This window comes from Neovison vison, chromosome 12 (genome assembly GCF_020171115.1).
Source record: "Neovison vison isolate M4711 chromosome 12, ASM_NN_V1, whole genome shotgun sequence".
NCBI lineage: Eukaryota > Metazoa > Chordata > Mammalia > Carnivora > Mustelidae > Neogale > Neogale vison.
Window position 1 is genome coordinate 101,817,126 of NC_058102.1, and position 20,547 is coordinate 101,837,672.

Sequence of the window (20,547 nt, forward strand, 5' to 3'; positions counted from 1 at the left end):
CTCGCTTCCGTTGTGGCGTCACATCCACAAAGGGCTCAAGCACGTCCCTGGGCGGAAGCCACTTCCGCCCCTACCTGTCGTAACTTCTGCCCGGAGTATTCCGGAGCGTTGGCAGCGCCGGAAATGCTCTGCCGCTCCCGGAAGTGACTCGACCTTTGCATTCCCCCCCCTTTCCCCATTACCGCCCCCCCTGCATTGCCATTTCCCTCCCTCCCCCCTTTTCGTTTCCGGCGCTCCCGCCTTCTCTCCGCCGCAGCTCTACTCTGAGTCTGTCGGGGGGAGGGAGGGAGGGAGGGGGCGTGGAGGAATCGGGGTTCTCGGGAGCACGAGCTGCAGCACCACTTCCGGGTGAGTGTTAGGGGAGGGAGGGAGGCAGGGGGCCACCCACTGCCTCGCGCCCCCGCCCTGCGGGTGTCTCGCGCGCATTCCGTGCGTGTGAGTGTGTGGGTCTGTCTCGCGCCGAAAGTGCGTGCCCGCGCGCTCCGCCTCGCGCTCTCCCCCCTCCCCTCGCCCCCTGCTGGTCCTCCCGCCCCACTCGGCTCCCTCCTTTCCCAGCAAACGCCGCCCCTCCCGCGCTCTGGCTCAGGCTCTGGCACCGCCGCAGCCGTCGCCGCCGGGTGAGTCTCGCGCCGCTGCAGCCGGCGCGCGCCGAGCTCTCTGCTCCTCCCTCCCCTTTTCCTTGGGGGGGCGTGGAAGGGGGGGGTCCACGGTGTGACTGTATGTGTGTCCGTCCCGGAACCGGAAGTGGTTGTGGAGGAGCGGGCGATGGGGAGGAATGGGGGGGCTTAGGGGGCGGGTGTCTGTCTGGTGGGTGGCAGAGTTCAGCTCCCTGGAGGGGAAGGAGGGACGTCCCAAAGAAGGGTCTTTGAGGAAGGGGTGGGGGGCGACACCAGGAGAAGGCTCCCAGGGGCTGTCTCAGGGGAGCGAAGGTTTTCTGGGGACAGCTGAGGTGTCCAATAGATAGACCCCCGTGCAGGCTGAGGGAGGTACTTCTTGGCGCAAGGCCTTGGGTAGGCAGGGGCGAAGTCCTCGAAGAAGTGGGGGGGAGGCCAGAGGAAGTGGCTGGGCCTGAACTGGCACTGTGCCTGACACAAGGGCTTGTGCATCCCCCTAGTCTTCAGTTTTGTCTTCTGAGCCAATCCTCTGGGGGCAGGGGTCCATCTCTGTCTCCAACTCCTCTGTTTTATGACCCTTGCTTACCTGTGGCCCTGGGGAACGAAGAAGAGCCAGTGTCTGAGCCCAGGAGTGGAACCCAAGCACTGGTGATAGAGTTCATCTTAGTTCCTGGGAATTGAATTTATTTCCCTCCTATCTGCATAGTGGGTGGCACTACTCTCCTTATTATACCATTGCATCTTTGGATTTGGGGGGTCTGCCTTCCTTCCAGACTGACTGCTGAATGTCAAAGAATTCCCGAGGTTCTCTGCAGGTCCTCTGGTGGCTGTACCCTTACTGGCCCCAGTAACCCAGACAATTTGTTTACAGAAAGTTCAGGAGCCCTGGAAAGGAGAAGGAATAAGACGACAGGAGGAAGAGAGAGAGAGGGTAAGACAATCTTGGGTTAATGGCTTTTCTGGTTTGGGGGGAGAAGGGGTCATAATTAAATGGGCTTTTGGGGACAGTGTGACAGAATTCTTCTAGTAATAGCAATTGTGGTACTTGTGTTTGATGTGAGAGAAAAATTATCTCTTGAAGATGCCCAGGAAGTTTTTGTGTAAAAAGTTAGCACTTTACCCCATCACTTTCTGTTCCCACCAGTATTCAGAAATGATCTGTGAAATGTCTGAGTGAAATCACCAAGTAGGGCTGCATTATGTCCAAAGGAGAAATTTATTCTGCTTCAGGGACAAATGAGCCCCAGTCACCATATAGTCCTTGTGGTATAGCTTGTGGAATTGTTTTTCTGTGTTTGGAACAAGCAGAGCTGAGTTTAGAGTGGGGTTCATATTAATGTCACAGAGGGGTGCTTCAAGTGGTCTTGTTGAGTGATTAGAATCTGTGACACAGGTTTATTTCAGTTTGGTTGTCAAAGTTAAGTTTTCAGGGAAAAAAAAAAACCCTCGTTCATGGGTAGATAAAGTTGTATGGAGTGAACCTCAGAACTTGGTGGAAGAATTTAGAATACAAGGTTTGATAGTGGTAGAGTTTTAGTCTGAAATGACAGTGTGAGACCCAAAAGAATTTGAGTTCACAGCTTATAATCCTAGCGATCTCTTCTGAGGACTAATTCCAGTCTGGTTTATAAAATTTATTCCCCATAGGTTTCTGGGCCAAGTTGATAATTAAATATTAAGTGCATATTTCCTCTTCAACTGCCCCACCCCCCTTTTCCCTGCCCACTTTTTTTTTCCCCCTCATATTTCCCAGATCATCATTTGTAGTGAAATAGACAGGACAGGCTGTGCTCTTCTTCCCACAGAGTACTGAGTACCATGGTCCAGCGGTACCCAGGGTAGAAGTTGCTGGCTCGGATTGCCAACTTTGTGGTCATAGTGGTCTTCTTGGTGTGTTTGGGCATGGTGTGATGGTCTTTCCCAGGAGAATTGGGATAAACCTCTTCTGGGTTATTTTGTACTTGGAATAATTCACAGATGGTAGGAAGGCCCCAAATTCTATCAAGATGGCCCTTGCTGAGTGCCCTTAGAACCTGAGGAAAAAGATTTTGTTTCCTTACTGAGAAAAAAATAGCTCTCTGTGTTTCTTCATTTCAAGTTCTTTAGCTAATATTACAGCATTTCTGCAATTGTGCATTTTGGAGCAGTTTTTCTCCATAGAGCGTCTGAGGTCCCTTGGTTCAAGTTCTTTCTGTAGGTGAGTTGAGTTGATTGTTCTTTGCATCTCTATTGTTAGTGCTTCTAGTTGATGATTACTGAGCTGGAGGCTATAGACCTGATACTCTTGGGTAGTGCCTTTGTAATTATGTGGTCTTTATGTAATTGTCAGTAATTGTCACTAGTAGTCCTTGGCACATGGAAGTATTTCCCTAACTCTCTTCCTTTTGGGAGCACTTGAAGCATTTTATTTCTTTTTCTTTTTTGAGCTGCCTCCCATCACCATATGCCTTATGAATTTGTTTTAAGGGGTTTATTCTCCTCCATCCTCTACCCAAATAGAAACTTAGTAGAATAGTAAATTATTCAGAGTCAACCACTGAAGTGGGACCTAGAATTAGATTCCAGAAGTCTTGATTTCTAGGTTCATTTTCCAGCTACTACACTTGGTTGCCTCAGAGTCTTCGGTGATTTTCTCAAGACTTGTGTTAAGGGAATATTGCTTTCCTGAAGAAAAATAGGAGTTTATTTGAAAAGCAAGCAGCAATTTTTTTAAAACATAGTAAGTGCGGGGAAAAAGACTATGGCCTTTTGCTATGTCTACCAAAACCACATGCTGCAGGTGGCGGCATCTTTGTTCCTGGATGGCTGGTCACGCTGGGGAAGGATGGACTGACGGACAAAGCCCTGGTGTAAGAGTTTAGGTCTTACTAAATGTTTTGTGGGTGTTACTTAATAATTGTCTTTTTTCTTCACCTCCTCAGTACTTCCAAGATTTCTTTTGAGATTGGAAAAGAAATGCATAGTTCTTTGACCCTCTTGAAAGAAAAATACTGTTCAACTATAAACCTTCATTTTTATTAACAGAATGCTTGGGGTATGCTGCAGTAGTAAAGTTGAAATTAGAACCCAGATTTTTAATCTGCCAACATTCTTTCTACTTACTGTTTTTTTTTTTTTAATTTTATTTTTATTTTATTTTATTTTTTTAAAGATTTTATTTATCCATCTGACAGAGACAGATCACAAGTAGGCAGAGAGGCAGGCAGAGAGAGAGAGGAGGAAGCAGGCTCCCTGCTGAGCAGAGAGCCCGATGCGGGACTCGATCCCAGGACCCTGAGATCATGACCTGAGCCGAAGGCAGCGGCTTAACCCACTGAGCCACCCAGGCGCCCCTCTACTTACTGTTTTTCTTTCTTTCCTGCTCTTTGGGTCTGTAACAAAAGCCTTCTACTTCCTTCACAATCTAGGATAAATCAGTTCTTTTTATTATCGTTGATATATTGGCATAACCATCAGAACTGGCACTCTGTGGAGATGGGGTTTCCCCATAATATCATTGGGCTTCTCCAGGTTTTAAGACTGTTGGTATATGCCTGCTTGAATGTTGGGATGATTTGGGAAGGAGAATTGTTCCATGAAACATAGAAAGTTAAGAGGTTAATGGACAGTAAAAAGGTCTCGAGTGATCTGGCACCAGGAGCACCCTGTTACACAACTGCAGGGGGGCACCATTTACATTATATTCTGGCAAAAGCCTTCCTCCTCCTTCTTCTTCTTCTTCTTTTTTTTTAAGATTTTATTTATTTGACAGATCACAAGTAGGCAGAGAGGCAGGCAGAGAGAGAGGGAGAAGCAGGCTTCCCGCTGAGCAGAGAGCCCCATGTGGGGCTTGATCCCAGGGCCGTGGGATCATGACCAAGCCAAAGGGAGAGGCTTTAACCCACTGAACCACCCAGGCGCCCCAAGAGCCTTCTTCTTGGCTCTCCATTTGATCTCCTTTCAGGGATACAGGGATAGAAGTCAGCCTTTTCAGAACAGTAGTGTAGCATAGAGGTGTCATTTTGCAGGCAAACATTGCTCCTAGTTGGGTGTACCCCCTTCTTTGGGGCAGACATATTCATCGGCAGCCCATGAGTCACATTTATCATTGTGTCCTGGGACCAGCTGTGGTTCTTGTCTCCCACTTTGTTCTGTTAAGGTCCAAAGCAGAGTGATAGCCTAGGTATCCAGGGAGGTGGAGAGGGCTTTTATTCAGATTCATCCCTTTGGATGGTCTGGTGTTTTTACTCAGATTCTGTCATTCTAAAATCAATGACCTTGGTGGCCAAGTGAGGTCTCCCAGGTTGTGGACAGAGAACATCCTCTTTAACTGCATTTTTAGCTGTTTTAATTGGTGCATCAAGTCACAGTGTCAGAGAGTATGTACTTTAGTTGTAGGGTTTGGGTCTCTTCTAGAACCCCCATTCTTAACTTGCCCTTTGGTATCTGCATTCAGATCCCCGCCCTAATATTTACTGTTTGACTCTGTGACTCCACTTTCCTCGTTTGAAACGTGGGCATCCCACTGCCTACTGCAACGAGTTGCTGTGGGGATTAAATGATGCAATCGTTGTGAAGTACTTGGAACGACTTAGAACAGTTCCTGAACACAATGAGCACTTAGTAGATGTTCATGGTGATGATAGTGGTGACATGGTCCTGTCTGCCACATCACTTAGGTTTTTTTGTTTAGTTTTGTTTTTTAAAGATTTTATTTGTTTACTTGACAGAGAGAGATCACAAGTAGGCAGAGAGAGGGGGAAGCAGGCTCCCTGCTCAGCAGAGAGCCCAATGCAGGGCTCCATCCCAGGACCCTGAGATCGTGACATGAGCTGAAGGGAGAGGCCCAACCCACTGAGCCACCCAGCCACCCCCTGCCACATCACTTTGTGTGCCCCCTTGGTAAAGAACCCACAGGGGCTGTTTCTTTCATAAAGTGCTTCACCTGAGCCACTAGTTGGCCAGTATGAATGGATCTAATCTTTATTGGCAGGGAGGGGCCTTATGCCTCAGAACCCTATTTGAAGATAGTCTTATTTTCAGGCTTTCAGTTCCTCCCTCCTAAATTTTCACATCCCTAACGTGTTTACTTCCTTCGGGGGAGATTATAAATTAGACCCTCCTTTCTTTACTGGCCAGCCTAATTCTCTACTTCATTGCCATCATATGCCACTACTCTTGTATGTGTCGTTTCTCTCAGCTAGAAGTTTAGACAGATGGGGTTGTGAGTTTTGATTTAAGCCCCTAGTATTGTTTTCAAAATCTGTATGTATAGAGTCCACTGTCAATCAGTCCATTAAATGTGGACTTGCATACTGGGTGAGGAGTTCTGTGTTCAAGACCGTGGGGAGATCCAAGATGTGACCCCTGCTTCCCAAAGGGCTTGGCAAGATTGGATCGCCTTAAACTGATCTGATCATTTCTTGATTTCTGTTGCCTAAGAAGGATCCGAGGCCCCTTTGTAAAGTTAGTGCTGTGCTGGAAGGAAAAGGTTGGCACCTGTGTTGGAGATTGTTCTGATGTATTTTTTTTTTAAACTTTTTTTTTTTTTTAATTTTATTTATTTATTTGACTGACAGAGATCACAAGTAGGCAGAGAGGCAGGCAGTGGGAGGGGAAGCAGGCTCCCTGCTGATCAGAGAGCCTGATGTGGGGCTCGATCCCAGGATCCTGAGATCAAGACCTGAGGCAGAGAATTTAACACACTGGGCCATCCAGGAACCCCTGTTCTGATATATTTTATAAGTTGGGGGGTAGGACGTGCCTGTGATTGATTCTGGGATCACTTAATACTGAGCCTTATTTGTGTAAAGTTGTATTCACAGATTTGGTGCAGTCCTCTCTTCTCTGCTACTTTTTAGGAAAGAGTAGGCTGCAATTCAGTTCTGCTTCCCTTTATAGGTTTTGTGAAAATTGAGAATGCTGTTTAATAGAGCAGAAAAAGTGGTAAGATTTCTGGAGAAGGAACAGGGTTACATCTAGAGTGATGTCACTTCTGTTTCTCCTTCTTTGTTACAGATTTTCCTAGTTTCCTTAATCTACCTCAAACCTGGTTTCTGTGCCCAGCGTACCCTCTAGTACTTAGTGGTTCTGGTATCTGCCTCCAGCACATCCTCCAGCCACTCATGGCTGGAAGTCACAGGTCCTTCCCCCCTCCCCGCCCATCTGAATCTACATTGCTTCTGGTTCAGACTAGCAGCATGATGTTAATGTTTTATTTCCAGCTGTTGGTCATTTCCCCATTCCAGCAGTCTCATACTCCCTCTTCACCTACCTTCTGCTGGACTGGATCTTCCTGGGTCCAGGATTTGGGGAAATTACTCTTGAATAATTGCCATTAACATACTACCTTGCTAGGAGAAGTGATCGGAATGGGGAAATGGTGGGATGCCTAGATTCCGTATCCATCTGTGACTTGCAACATGATTCTGAGGGATTACTCTTTTTGCTTATTCCTCCCTCCCAAAGCTTTAAGCTAGCTCATTTATCATCCACATACAGAGAAGAACTTGAACTCTCAGAAGCATCGTGTTTGAGAATCACAAGGCAGGCGTCTAGTACTGTGTTACGTATTCTGGCCCACTGTGGTCCCTTTTCTGAATCCTGTAAGTAGAAATCTGGGGTGCTGCTGCTACTCCTAGTGCTCAAAACCTTTTTTTTTTTTTTTTTTTAAGATTTTATTTATTTATTTGACAGAGAGAGAGATCACAAGTAGGCAGAGAAGCAGGCAGAGAGAGAGAGAGAAGCAGGCTCCCTGTTGAGCAGAGAGCCAGATGTGGGGCTCGCTCCTAGGACCCTGGGATCACGACCTGAGCCGAAGGCAGAGGCTTAACCCTCTGTGCCACCCAGAAAGAGGGTTAGCCTCTTTTAGAGTGGTAATTCCAGGTTTTCACTGCTCCATTCAGCATGTATGGCACCCAGTGCAGGGCTACAGAGACCTTGGTGGGATTGTTGGGACATGGTCCCCAGGTATCATCTGGTACTGATTGGGATTCCTGCCAGTTTCACTCTTCAGTTCCCTCGAGCATTTTGTGTTCTGGCCTAAAACCTTTTCAAGCTGCACAGAACTACAAATGTGTCAGTTGGAAATCTTAAGATGTTTTATTTCAAGGGAGACGGATCTGTGGGATAAAGGAAAAGAGGAACAGGAATAGGTACCCTGGCTGTTTCTAAGTTGGTCAGTGAAACTTGAGTTTCTCTTTTTGTCACCAAAGGAAAGTACAGCCAAGTCTATTTCTTTGGTTTATGGGAGACATTCTGTGGGTAAGTGAGACGTGTATTAAGTTCTTTCACGGGCATCTGAAGTAGGATAGGCTCTGTTCGATTTCATGCTGAGTGGTTCTCCAGGATGAATATGGTAGATCCTGAGATCTTCACTGTAAATTTGCAGCCCTGTGGTCAGGTGCCAAAGAAGAGGCCAGGAATTCCCCAACTGCCCTTCTCATTACTACATTTCTTTGGGTTAGTCGTGAGAGTGTGACGTGGTCTCTCTTTCTCTCTTCAGGTAGAATGGAAGAATCTCACTTCAATTCTAACCCGTACTTCTGGCCTTCTATCCCCACAGTCTCAGGACAGGTAGGTGGTGTTTGGTTCTTGCTCCTTCTCTTTTTTTTTTTTTTTTAAAGATTTTTATTTATTTATTTGACAGATAGAGATCGCAGGTAGGGAGAGAGGCAGGCAGAGAGAGAGAAGGAAGCAGGCTCCCTGCCGAGCACAGAGCCCAATGTGGGGCTCGATCCCAGAACCCTGGGATCATGACCCAAGCCGAAGGCAGAGGCTTTAACCCACTGAGCCACCCAGGGGCCCCTTTTGCTCCTTCTCTTTCGCCTTCTTTGTTCAACTCTGAGCATAGGTTCTATCATTGTGGAGACTGAAGCAAGATAAATCACGTGCTGTTTCACCAGGTCCCTCGCCACTAAGAATCACAGCATTTCTGTCCTGGCTTCTCTCTGGAAGCACAAAGATACTGTACTTCTTGCTCTCCCAGGAGGACAGACCATGCAAAGTGCTTAGGGAGCAGACCAAATCAGGCTCTTTCAGAGGCGGCCGCTTGCCTCCCCACTCGCCTCCCCTTTCCTTTTGTTTTAGATTGAGAACACGATGTTCATCAACAAGATGAAGGATCAGCTGCTGCCAGAGAAGGGCTGTGGGCTGGCTCCACCCCACTACCCCACCCTGCTGACAGTGCCTGCCTCAGTGTCCCTGCCCTCAGGCATCAATATGGACACAGAGTCCAAGTCAGACCAGCTGACCCCACATAGCCAGGCATCCGTTACCCAGAATATCACCGTGGTCCCTGTGCCGTCTACAGGACTGATGACTGCTGGTGAGCCACTCTGCTCTTCTCCAATCTGAGGTGTTGATCTTTCATGATCAGTACCCCAGGCTGGAGGGCTCCAAGGACATGGGGAGTGGGATATGTGTTTGATTACTCAATCACATTTTTATTAAGTGCCTACTGTGTGCCTAGCAATGCGCTAGGCATTGTGGGGGATACAAAGAAGTAGAAGATGCGGTCCCTGCCTTTGAGGAGGTGACATTCTTTCCTTCTCTGAATCAAGGAGTCTCCTGTTCTCAGAGGTGGAGAAGAGAAGGGAGTCAATCAAGGGGTAAATCTCACTGTTACCGGGGGTGGGGTGGGGACAGGGGTTAGGAGACCATTATTTTTCTACAGGGTTTGGGGTTTCCTATATACTCCGGGCTGGGGGGTGGTGGTGAGGGGTTGGTTAGACAATGATCTGGGGGAAAGTAAATAGGATCAGGACTGGACAACATGACACCATCTCCTTTTTCTCCCAATCCTAGGTCCTGGTTTGGTAATCACGTCCCCCTCAGGCTCCCTTGTGACCACAGCCTCATCAGCTCAGACCTTCCCCATTTCGGCTCCCATGATTGTCTCAGCTCTTCCCCCTGGCTCACAAGCCCTGCAGGTGGTCCCTGACCTCTCCAAGAAGGTAGCATCAACCCTAACAGAGGAAGGAGGTGGAGGTGGTGGTGGAGGTGGCAGCGTGGCTCCTAAGCCCCCTCGGGGCCGGAAGAAGAAGCGGATGCTGGAATCAGGGCTGCCTGAGATGAATGACCCTTATGTCCTCTCCCCTGAGGATGATGACGACCATCAGAAAGACGGCAAGACCTATAGGTAAGGATCAGAGCCAGGGCAGCAAGGGGTGAGGATCCCTGTCTCAGCTTACCTACCCCTTCGTGTCTTGCCCCTAATCGGGCTCCACGCGGACAGCTTTCCACCTCAGATCCACTTGCATGTCAGGTGTTCTCTTGTGGGGCAGGAACGTAGAGCTTCCAACTAGCACTTTTCTAGTGACTCTTCCCCAGGACGCAGACCCACTATACGCCTTCCTTTTTGGGGTTGTCAGCATTGACTAATTTTTGAATGACCTAACGGAGTTTCTTCCTTATGATAAGGCTTTAGACTGGGTTTCAGACTCCGTCTCCAGCTCCTTTGTGCTTTCTACACTTACCATTCCTGTTTTTCTAAGAAACTGTTCTGATAAGCCCCTAACCTTAACCTGCGTGCCATCCGCTGGTTCTTGGGCCATATCTGAGCTCTGAGACTGCCTGACCCTGCATGGTTGGGATGATGGGAGGGATCTGTATAAAAAGATGGGAGGAACAGGATATCACCCTTCTCTCCCGCCACCCCCCATCCCAGACTATATGCTTATAAAATGCCTGTTTGCTCACTTTCTAATTCATGAAAGTCATTTGGATTCTCTACTTCCTTTAAGTTGTCCATTGCCAAATAGTCTTATATTTGCATGTGGCGATATACAAAAAGAATTTCAGAAGGAAACTCCCTGCCCCTTGAAAGTTGGATGTCTTTTAATCCCCTTGAAAACTGTCAGGGGCCCTAGTGGGTTTGGGAAGTCTGGTCCCAGGTTACAGAGTGGGATAACCACTGTCACAGCTTTGGTGCAGACAGGGGCAGATGTGCATGGCTGGGAGACTGGGTCTGTCCTTAGTGTACCGAGATGGGCAATGTTGTTCCCATTTTAGGAGCGAAGGGAACTGCGGCACAGGAAATGGACAGAGCCTTGGGCTCATGGATTCAGTTCCCGGCTCCACCACGAACTTGCTGTGTGACCCTGGGCAAGTCCTTTTCCCCTCTCTGGGCCTCAGTTTCCTCATCTGCAAAATGGGGAGAGTTCTGTTTATGCTTCCCATTTGTTGGGAGTGTATGTCATCTAGGATTTGAAATGTTGGGAACTTCAAAAGAAAGAAGCAATAGTTGTCATTTAGCATTTATTTGTGTTTGTGTTGTACGCTTCTACCGTGGAGAGTAGCCACAACTACAGAGTGTTTAAATTCCTCTTTTAAGTGAAAGTGAGGGGAGTGTTGCTATGCAGAAAGTACTGAGCACTGCAGAATTCCAGCTCCTAATCTGAAAGTTCACTGCAGCTTTATTATTACAGGTGTATCCCACTTTATATAATAAAAGTGTTCCTGGAAATGTTTACATCATATCATTTTATAAAGGTACCTGACAAGTTTGATTCATTTAAAAGCATCTTTTATATATCATTTCATTTAGTGGAAGTCCCTTTTATTTTGTAGAAATCTGGATTTTTATGTATTTGCTCAAAGTGAGGTCATTGTGACATGGAGATACACCTCTAGAAAATGTGTTGTTGTGAGAATAATGGGCTAGGTCTCTGACCCTTTGGAGCTTTGCACAAGGATTAGGATCCCCTCATTCTGCCAGAGGTTTCTCTTTATTTTTGTTTTTGCTTTTGCTTGTTTATTTTTTGGGCCCTCATTAAAGCTAACTCTGGACTTCCCAAACTATGGGAAGGAATGTGAATATACAATTGGAAGGAAGCCCTGGTAGCATTTTCTACACCCTCAGTGTTTTTGAAATTCTTGACTGGCCCCACACCCAGGTGACTAAGGAGAACTCTGAAATTAAGGGCGCCTAATTATATTCTAGGTAAATGGAATTTCTTCAGAAACTCAGAACTCTGGAGTTCCCAAGGAGGCTTTTTAATCTCACGCACACACACATACACAATCCCTTTCTCCGTGCATGTGTGGGTCAACCACATCCATTCCTGTGGTCAGTGGCGTTTTACTGGGTATTGTTGGACTTTGGTTCTGTTAGTCTGGACAAGTCACCTTCTTTCTAGCTCTTGGTTCCCATCTTGTAAAATGGGAAGAGCAGTCATGGCTCCCATTTATCATGTGGAAATGTTTTGAGTATCTGAAATTGGTTTAAAATATCTTAGGGGGAAAATTGGGGTGATTTGAAGTTATTACTGTCATTGTCAGGGTCATTGTATTACGTGCCCCCAAAGGGGCCCAATTCTTGTGTTGGATGTGACTGGTGCCCTTTGGCCTAGTGAAATGGGGTGCTGGCTTTGCTGTTTCCTGCTGACTCCCCACTGCTACAGAGCTCCTAAATCAGATTGCTTTCCAACCTCCAACACCTTGCATTAAAGGACTTGTGCTCTTTTATCTGGCTTCATAGGATTTCAGAGTTAGAAATCTGTTAATGGTCACCTACACCACCCTCGGCCCTGTAGTTTTAGTCTTCTGAGCATTCCTGACAGATGATAGTCTGCCTGTCCTTGAGTACTTCTAGTGTGAGGCATCTCAGAATAGGTTAGAATCATAGCTTTGTGTAGTGAATAACTGTTTGCCCTTTGGCAAATTACTTAACCTCCCTGAGCCTTCTCGTTCTGTTCTGTAAAACAGGGTTAATACTTGCCAGGTTGTTGTGAGGAGTGGAAACAATGTGTCTCAAGTGCCTGTAACTGGTACTGGGGCTCTGGTAATACCGGCACAACAAATGGCAACTATTATTATCATTATTATGATCCTCATTTGAGACTCCTTTATTTTGTTGCCAGTCCATTGTCCATGGATTTAAGTTTTGTAGACTCCTCTCTAGTTGAAAACTTGGATAAAAAGGGTTATTTTCTCTCTTGTAGTTAATTTCATACTAAGGGTGCAGCTGTGTGTTCAACACTCACACACAAACTATGAGCTTTTGTTTAAGTTAAAAATGAATGTGGTTCCACCTGTCCTAGAAATTGTAGCAACCAAGGGAAATTATGTTGTAACGTTAGTACCTCCCCCCCACCAAGTGACAAGGTGTCCAGTTTCCAACCTCAGTGGAACGCATAGTGGTATGAGGTCATCCATCAGCACTGGTACTGTTAACATTAGCGCAGTTTTATTCAAGAACACTCTTGGCTTACCATTGACTGGCCTGGGGGTTTGCTGGCCCTACTAGGGGCAGCTGTTTATCTCTCCATTTTACAGACCAGAAAATTGAGGTCTAGATTGATAAGCAAGCCTGTAACTGAACCCTGATTAGAGCCCAAGTGTCCAGGCTTCCATTGGCTGTGTCCTTGGGCCTGTACTAGCTATAAACAGAACCTCTGCGCCTCCCATATAACATTTGGCCATGCCAGACAGCGGCCAGGGATTGGCGAACTGGGAATCCGATTTCCTTCAGAGTTTTCAGGTGCCTGGAGAAACAGAAATTGACCTTAATGATTGGAATTTTAGTAGAAACATGAATCATAATTAGTAGAAACAATAATAATACCCCCAAATAATGTCACATTTTTTCCTTTGAGGAGCGCAGAGTTCTTTTTAGTCTTGATCTTATTTATTCTCTAAAAATTCTCCTGGGATCAGAAGAAAGCAGAAGTCCTCTCCCCACACCATCCTGAGGCCAGATGATAGAAAGAAGTTGGGGAGGAACCAGAGCAGAGGGGACTTTTTCCCCACTTGCTTGGCTTCCAGGTGCTGCCCTCTCTACCAGCTCGTGCTGTGCACTGCAGGGTTTTGAGGAATGAGAGCATTCCAGCTCACAGATAACTCCTATTCGATAAAGTCTGAGCGGGTGTGGCTTATCTTGCTCAGAGGCTCCTTATTTGATACGGTTGGGCAACATCAGAACAGGAAGGATTACCCACTCAGGTGATGGGTGAAAGTCTATCAGCTATTCGCTCATGTCTGCCCAGAGTGCTGGCTCCGGCTCCATGTGCTAGGGAAGAGGAAAGGGTTAGCAGGGAAGCTCAGTGTTTCACAGATCTTTTCCTCCTAAATATTTGAGGGGGAGACAGCTCACTCCTTGGCTCTTTGCAAAAGTGGTTCTCACTTGATTGCCCAGGGGCTCACGGGTGGAGGTGGCCGGTAGAACACCGGATCGAAGGTGGGGGCTAGACATAGATGGTTTGGAAAAGCCCCTCTAGATAATTCTGATCCCTCTCCACTCCCATCCTTCTAGGAGTCACTGGCTAAAAGGAAGTAGGAGAGAATCTGAGAGAAGGCAATTATGTGAGGAGACAGGAGAGAAGTCCTTCTGGGCAGTACAGTCAGTTTGTCTTCATCAGCCCCTCGGGAACTTGAGAAATACTTGAGAAGGGATGAACTTTGTGCACGAGAAGTTGGGGCAGGGAGCCCTTTCAAAGTCCGAAATCAAGTTATAGGCAGAAGGAAAACAAGTTAGTCGATACCCCTGGCCCAATGAAATCCACATTCGCCTAGAGCCAATAATAAGGTTTACCTGTCTTTTCTGGTTGAATTTTTGTTTCTCTACATACTTAGGGAGTCAGATCATTTTGAATATTTACGGAATATTTTATCACGTGGGTCTGTATTAGAAGCATAGACTGCCAAGATAAGTAGAGCAGATCCTCCTCCTCAGGGGCCTTTGAGCGCAGTTGCGGTAAAAGAGCAGATAGGCTGGCTTCTGTTGGAAGTGGAGGGAGGGTGCAACGCGCTGCTGGTGGGACAGTTCTAACCACTGCCCTCGCTTGGCCCAGGTGCCGGATGTGCTCACTGACATTCTACTCAAAGTCGGAGATGCAGATCCACTCCAAGTCACACACCGAGACCAAGCCCCACAAGTGCCCGCACTGCTCCAAGACCTTCGCCAACAGCTCCTACCTGGCCCAGCACATCCGTATACACTCAGGGGCCAAGCCCTACAGTTGTAACTTCTGTGAGAAATCCTTCCGCCAGCTCTCCCACCTCCAGCAGCACACCCGGTAAGGCTGCTCTTGGTTTTGCCCTGCCACCTGGCTGTGAACCCCTACCCCCGAGGCCGCGTTGTCGAGCCTACTCTTCTGTCCTCACAGTTTCTTTTCCCTTTCAACTTGGCCCTTCGGGAGCCTCCGTTGGCTCTCGTTACTGTCTCTGAAAAATAAACTCTGTGTTTTAGCAGTTTGTGGGGGCCTGGGCAATGGTGGTCTCCAGTCCCCAAGTCTGGAACAGTCTTTGTGGTTTCTCTCTGTGTCTGTGTTTGGAAATCTTCTGCAGAGCAGGCCCTGCTTATGCTATATGCTTCAGTTCAGAGCCAAGGTGTGCATTCAACTTCAGGTCCATGGGGAGCAGGCGCTATTGGTCTTTGTTCAAATTACTATTTGGAAGCAGGGTATCTGTGGTGAGTGTATAACCTTAGAACGAAGCAGAGGGTTGACAAGCCTGAAATCGTTAAGGTGACCAGGAGCCAGGGGTCGCAGCTCTTCATCATCTCACTGCCATTCTAGCCACCGACGTAAGATCAGCAGCAACCTAGCTCTGGGTGTCCTCGTCATTAGCCTCTCCAGGCCGGAGTGTGTTTGGGAGGAGGGAGGAGGGGGTGCTCTCATCCGTCAAGCAACATCATTTCACCCAGCAGAGAGCTGAGCCCATGGTGTCGAACTGCTTCCTCCTCCCCCCTTCCCTCCTCTCCTCTCCTCTCCGGCAGGATCCACTCCAAGATGCACACGGAGACCATCAAGCCCCACAAGTGCCCGCACTGCTCCAAGACCTTCGCCAACACCTCCTACCTGGCCCAGCACCTCCGAATCCACTCGGGGGCCAAGCCCTACAACTGTTCCTACTGCCAGAAGGCCTTCCGCCAGCTCTCCCACCTCCAGCAGCACACACGGTAAGGGAGAGTGGCGGGCTACTGCCCCCGCCCCGCTGGCATGCCCTCCCCACCCCCCGCCCCGGACACACACAACAACCCGCATGCGGGGGGCGGGGGAGAGACCTGGCTGGAGGAGAATACGACTGGCGTCTGGGAGAAGAAGAAGCCACAACCCTGGAGGCACAAGCGGACGCTCAGAACCTTTCTGGGGCACAAGCAGCGTGGGGAAGATGCAGTGACTGTGACATTCCCTGACCCATGGGAGAAAGAGACTCATCCGGGGCAGAGACAGCTTCTGCCTTCATTTCTCTTGCTCCAAACACCAGTACGCACATCTTGCAAGATTTTCTCGTTGGTGCCAAAGCAAGGGCATGTGATTGGAGAAGACCATACCACTAGCCCTTAGGGCACCAATTATGAACGGGAGACATAATCGGACTTTAGCTGGGTACAAGCCTCGTGAGCCTACAGCAACCAGCAAGGTTCCAAGGATGCCAGGAATAGAGAACAAAACAAAACCTGTCCGAAACGGAGTCACAGAGAACTAGCAAACAAAATGAAAAAGCTCATACTTCATAAGGATGCCCACTGTTTGTCCCATGAATCTGGAGTGACTTGGAAGAAGTGAACCTGCCAACCGGGAGAGCTGATGATGTCCTTTAGGCGGATCTCAAGTTGAAATGGAGTCCAGAGTTCCTGGTCAGGAGCCCTCTCACCTGGCTGCTTCCGGATGCGGTGACCCCTCCCCCAAAAGTGCTCGGCCATCTGGCATTGCGAAGAGGAGGAGTTGGGCTTTCCTCACAAAGAAACCTGCCTGCTACGTTTCCAAGATTTTATTCAGAGGTCCAGAAAAGCACGTGGTTACAAAGCTGGCTCTGAAGTCCCTGATGAGGAGCAGGTGTCCACAGACCCTCAAGTCCTTGGCTCATCTCAGTGGAGGGGCCAGTAATGTTTGGGAAAGAGGTCACATTGGTACTAAACTAGGCATTTCCTGCCCTTAGGGGGCCAGACTGGGAAAAGCCCTAAGGAGTTGCCATGTGTATTAATATCACTGCTACTCTCCATAATTAGCATAACTCTCTGCTTTTCTTTGATACCAAAGCTTTTTCTGGGAGCGGTGTTCAAGGCTGAGGAAATAGGTTTTGGTTGTATGGTGGGGGCCGAGGAAGAAGTGTTCTATGTTTCTTTTTCCCTACCAGTGTGTTTACCTTATGTTTCTGAACATTCATCAGGGACAGCTACTATAGGAGCTGACCTATATGCCAAATTAAGGACTGCCTGTCTCTTGGCTGCCAAGCCACCGGTCCCTCCTCCCCCAGCAGAGGAGCTTGAGCTGAGTGACGGAGGCAGTGAGCAGAGATCAGGCACTGTGGCAGGATCAGTGTGAGAGAGGAGCTGAGGCTGGGACCTCCCGGAAACCCAGCCTGTACTCCCAGAGGAGGACAGGAGTGGCCTTGAGGAGGTCGCTTAAGGAACCAATCCCTGAGTGGCCTTGCTGACATGCTTTTCCTGTCTCCTTTTCTCATCCCATACAGAATCCACACCGGTGACAGACCATACAAATGTGCACATCCGGGCTGTGAGAAAGCCTTCACACAGCTGTCCAATCTGCAGGTAAATGTTCCACCCTCCACACAGGGTCTTGCGTCTTAAGACTTGGGTCACGGCGCCATTTGAGTAGTGCAGTGGTTCTCAGACGTTTTCAGGACCCCGTTACACTCTTAATAATTGTTGGGAAACCCAAAGAGCTTTTGTCGATGTAAGTAATACTTGTCTACACAGAGAATGTGAAACTGAAAAACTTGAAAAAATATTTAGTAATTCATTTAAAAATAACAAACCCATTGCAAGTTAACATATATAACATCTTTTCAGACATGTATACCCCAAAAAATATTTTTGAGTGTGTGTGTGTGTGTGTGCATAAGCGGAGTCAGGGAGGGGCAGAGAGAGAATCCTAATCCTAATCCACATTGAGTGTTGAGCCCAAAGTGGGGTCAGTCTCACGACCCTAAGATCATGACCTGAGCCCAAATTAAGAATCGGATGCTTGACTGACTGCACCACTCTGGCGCCCCGGCTGCACATTTTGAATGTTTAGCCTACCAGAAGCTGGCTAGATGCTCCTGCCTGCCATGCTCAGTCTTTGCTCCATTAAACATCACAAAATCTCTGTACAGTCATGAGAGAAGGAGAATGAAAAGGCAAATGTGGTCTTACCATTATTTTGAAAAGTGTTTTGACTTTGGAGGCTCTGTAGAGAAGTCTTGGTATTCCCTGGCATCACCCCCATGCTTTGCCTTGGGAACCAATGGGCCAGTGGGGCCAGCATAGCGTCCTTCCCACTTTTCAGGATCCTGGAATATGCCGCAGGAGCTACAGCTCTTCCCTTAGCCTATAACTCCTCAAGTTTTATTGAAAGCAGTTCCTACTACCTTCAGATGGAGAGAGAAGCTGGCAGGCTGACACCCAGCTCAGTGCTCTGGCATTAAGGGTCAAAGAGGCAGGAAAGATGAGTCTGATGCCCTTATCCTGATTTTTCCTCATTTTCCCAGTCCCACAGACGGCAGCACAACAAAGATAAACCCTTCAAGTGCCACAATTGTCATCGGGCGTACACGGACGCAGCCTCCCTCGAGGTGCACCTGTCTACGCACACGGTGAAACACGCCAAGGTGTACACCTGCACTATCTGTAGTCGGGCATACACGTCGGTGAGTGCTCATGCTCGTGCTCGCCCTTCGTTTCCCCACAGGCCAGGAGGACCACAGTCCGCCCTACCCCATTTTCCCAGAGGGAGAGGTGCTGCCTTGACTATACGGAATCTCCCTAGCACCAGATAACCAAAATCAATAGAGAGGAGAAATTAAATAGATCTGTAGCTAAGGAATTTTGGGGGTGTCTGATTCCTTAAGCCTGTAGAGGAAGATTGCTAAGCAATAATTCTTAATTTTACTTAAACGTAAGGCAAAATAACTTGCAATTTGGGGAGAAAGATTTCAGTTAGATGTTTTCCATTAGACTCCAGGAAAAGGTGGCAAAGTCCTTCCATTCAAAGATCTTTGGGGAAATGACCACTTTTCCCAAGGCAGGTTGAATGCCTACTGTGACCATGAAGGTTTCCCCTCTCCTTCCTGCCCAAGAGTGAGCACTGGCAGAGGCTCCGGGGAGAACTTGCCCACGGCTCCAGAATGTCTCTGTTGAATTATGGCTCTATTTATAAAGTAAAATAAGAGCCCAGGATGCTGGTTATAAGTAACCTCTTTCCTTCTCTTTCATCCTTCAACTCTTTTTCACCATCTCCTTCAGGAAACGTACCTTATGAAACATATGCGGAAACACAACCCTCCTGATCTCCAGCAACAAGTGCAGGCGGCGGCGGCAGCGGCAGCAGTGGCCCAGGCCCAGGCCCAGGCCCAGGCTCAGGCCCAGGCCCAGGCCCAGGCCCAAGCCCAAGCCCAAGCCCAAGCCCAGGCTCAAGCCCAGGCCCAAGCCTCCCAGGCATCGCAGCAGCAGCAGCAGCAGCAGCAACAGCCACAGCCACCACACTTCCAATCCCCTGGGGCAGCCCCCCAGGGTGGGGGCGGCGGGGACAGCAACCCCAACCCTCCACCCCAGTGTTCCTTTGACCTGACCCCTTATAAGACGGCGGAGCATCATAAGGACATCTGCCTCACTGTCACCACCAGCACCATCCAGGTGGAGCACCTGGCCAGCTCGTAGAGACCTGTGCTGCCACCCACTGGGAAGAGGGGAAAGAAGTTCTGGTCCCTTCTTTCTCCAACTTCTCTTGGTGGGAAAAGTCTTCTTCCTTGACAGGCCTTGGCTCCATCTCCTTGGGCCTCGGGCACGGCCTTCCTACACAGGATAACATGCTTATTCTCAACTCCTCTTCAAAAGGAACATCAGCCCTCCTGATTGGCAAAGGAATAATACGCTGGTAGTATAATCCAGCAACCTCCCCTTCTAAGCATAGCTTTTCAAAATTGGGGGTTGGTGCTCAAGGGAGGGATTTGCTATGACCTCATAGAAACTTTTCCAGTGTGGGCACTTACCCTCTCGTTACCCTCATAATCCTCAAAGTTGGGGTTGGTGGAAGACTAGAGGCTGGTCCTCCCAGATCTCTGAGAGAAGGGAGCCCTAAAGGCAACCAGTCTCCCATTCTATTCTTGCCTGCAAAAGAACAGAGGTTTCTCACATGCCCCGATCCCCAGGAGCCGTCTTCCCCTCGTGGTCTCACTTCACTTCCTACCTAATGCTGGAAGAGGGAGATCTGGGTGGGGGTCAGACCCCCTTTATTTCTAAAGGGGCAAGGGCTGAGATGTGGTCCCCAAGGGGCCAGAGATCCCCCAAATGGTCAAGGGTGGCTTAGAAGTGTGGGTTATGGTTTTCCTTGGAGCCTCTCCCCTTCTCTGCCAGCCAAGACCCTATACTCAGTCTCCCAGTCCCAAAGCCAGAGGAGCTGTGGGAGCTTTGTGTTCTTTATGAAAGCCCAAAACAAGGGGTGTTGCAGAGAAGGGAGAGTTCAGGGCAAACACAAGGACTGGACTTAGCTCCCTAGGTGCCACGGTCAGTTGCCGGACACGGATTTATATATAAATATATATATAAATATATATATATATACCCACTCATCACGGCCATCTTTGTTGTAACCATTTCTGTGTTTATAAATGCATTATCTCTGAGAATTTTCATATTTGATGTTTTGTTTATTTTTGTCCTTTTTTTTTTTCTCCACCCACCCTGTCTTCTGGCCAACGGCATTTTTATTTCCTTTTGTCCTTTTTATTTGTTTTTAAATCATGGCAGATTTCAGAGAAAAGAGAAAATGAAAAAAATCAGGAAACCAGTTGTTATAAAGCAATTTAAAATGAAGAAAAAAAAAACCTTATGTACAAACCAAGGGGTGTTTTTAGAACCTTGTATAGAAATAAATTCGTGTAAAAGGATCAGAGGCAGTGGAGCTGCTGATATGAGTGAGCATGGGAAGAAGCTATCTGGGGAGAAATTCAAGGACAGTACTAAGAATTTACACTAGCATGTGTATGTGTGAAGAGTGAGTGCTGTGTG

The 20,547-nt window shown here is 48.0% G+C and overlaps 1 protein-coding gene across 12 annotated transcripts; it reads left to right on the forward strand.

The window, feature by feature from the left end:
* Nucleotides 1–202: 202 nt before the first annotated feature.
* Nucleotides 203–20,426, forward strand: ZNF384 (zinc finger protein 384). Of its 12 annotated transcripts, XM_044226526.1 has the most exons (13): nt 203–348; nt 556–617; nt 1,486–1,545; nt 8,098–8,168; nt 8,682–8,919; nt 9,155–9,202; nt 9,399–9,732; nt 10,605–10,697; nt 14,384–14,608; nt 15,310–15,492; nt 17,010–17,088; nt 18,030–18,188; nt 18,784–20,426. In XM_044226526.1, exons 4-13 carry the CDS (start codon nt 8,103–8,105, stop codon nt 19,195–19,197), a joined length of 1,839 nt encoding a protein of 612 aa, XP_044082461.1. In that variant the 5' UTR covers nt 203–348; nt 556–617; nt 1,486–1,545; nt 8,098–8,102; the 3' UTR covers nt 19,198–20,426. The 12 variants fall into 12 exon arrangements, with proteins under 12 accessions (XP_044082461.1, XP_044082460.1, XP_044082469.1 ...); XM_044226525.1 differs by lacking the exon at nt 556–617; XM_044226529.1 differs by lacking the exons at nt 203–348; nt 556–617 and adding an exon at nt 799–807.
* Nucleotides 20,427–20,547: the final 121 nt, after the last annotated feature.

Excerpts from the sequence above, each read along its gene's own strand:
- ZNF384 (XM_044226526.1), top strand. The coding sequence starts at position 8,103 with ATGGAAGAATCTCACTTCAATTCTAACCCGTACTTCTGGCCTTCTATC. Across the intron at positions 9,733-10,604 it reads AAAGACGGCAAGACCTATAG|GAGCGAAGGGAACTGCGGCA; the intron begins GTAAGGATCAGA and ends TTCCCATTTTAG. Across the intron at positions 18,189-18,783 it reads GTAGTCGGGCATACACGTCG|GAAACGTACCTTATGAAACA; the intron begins GTGAGTGCTCAT and ends CATCTCCTTCAG.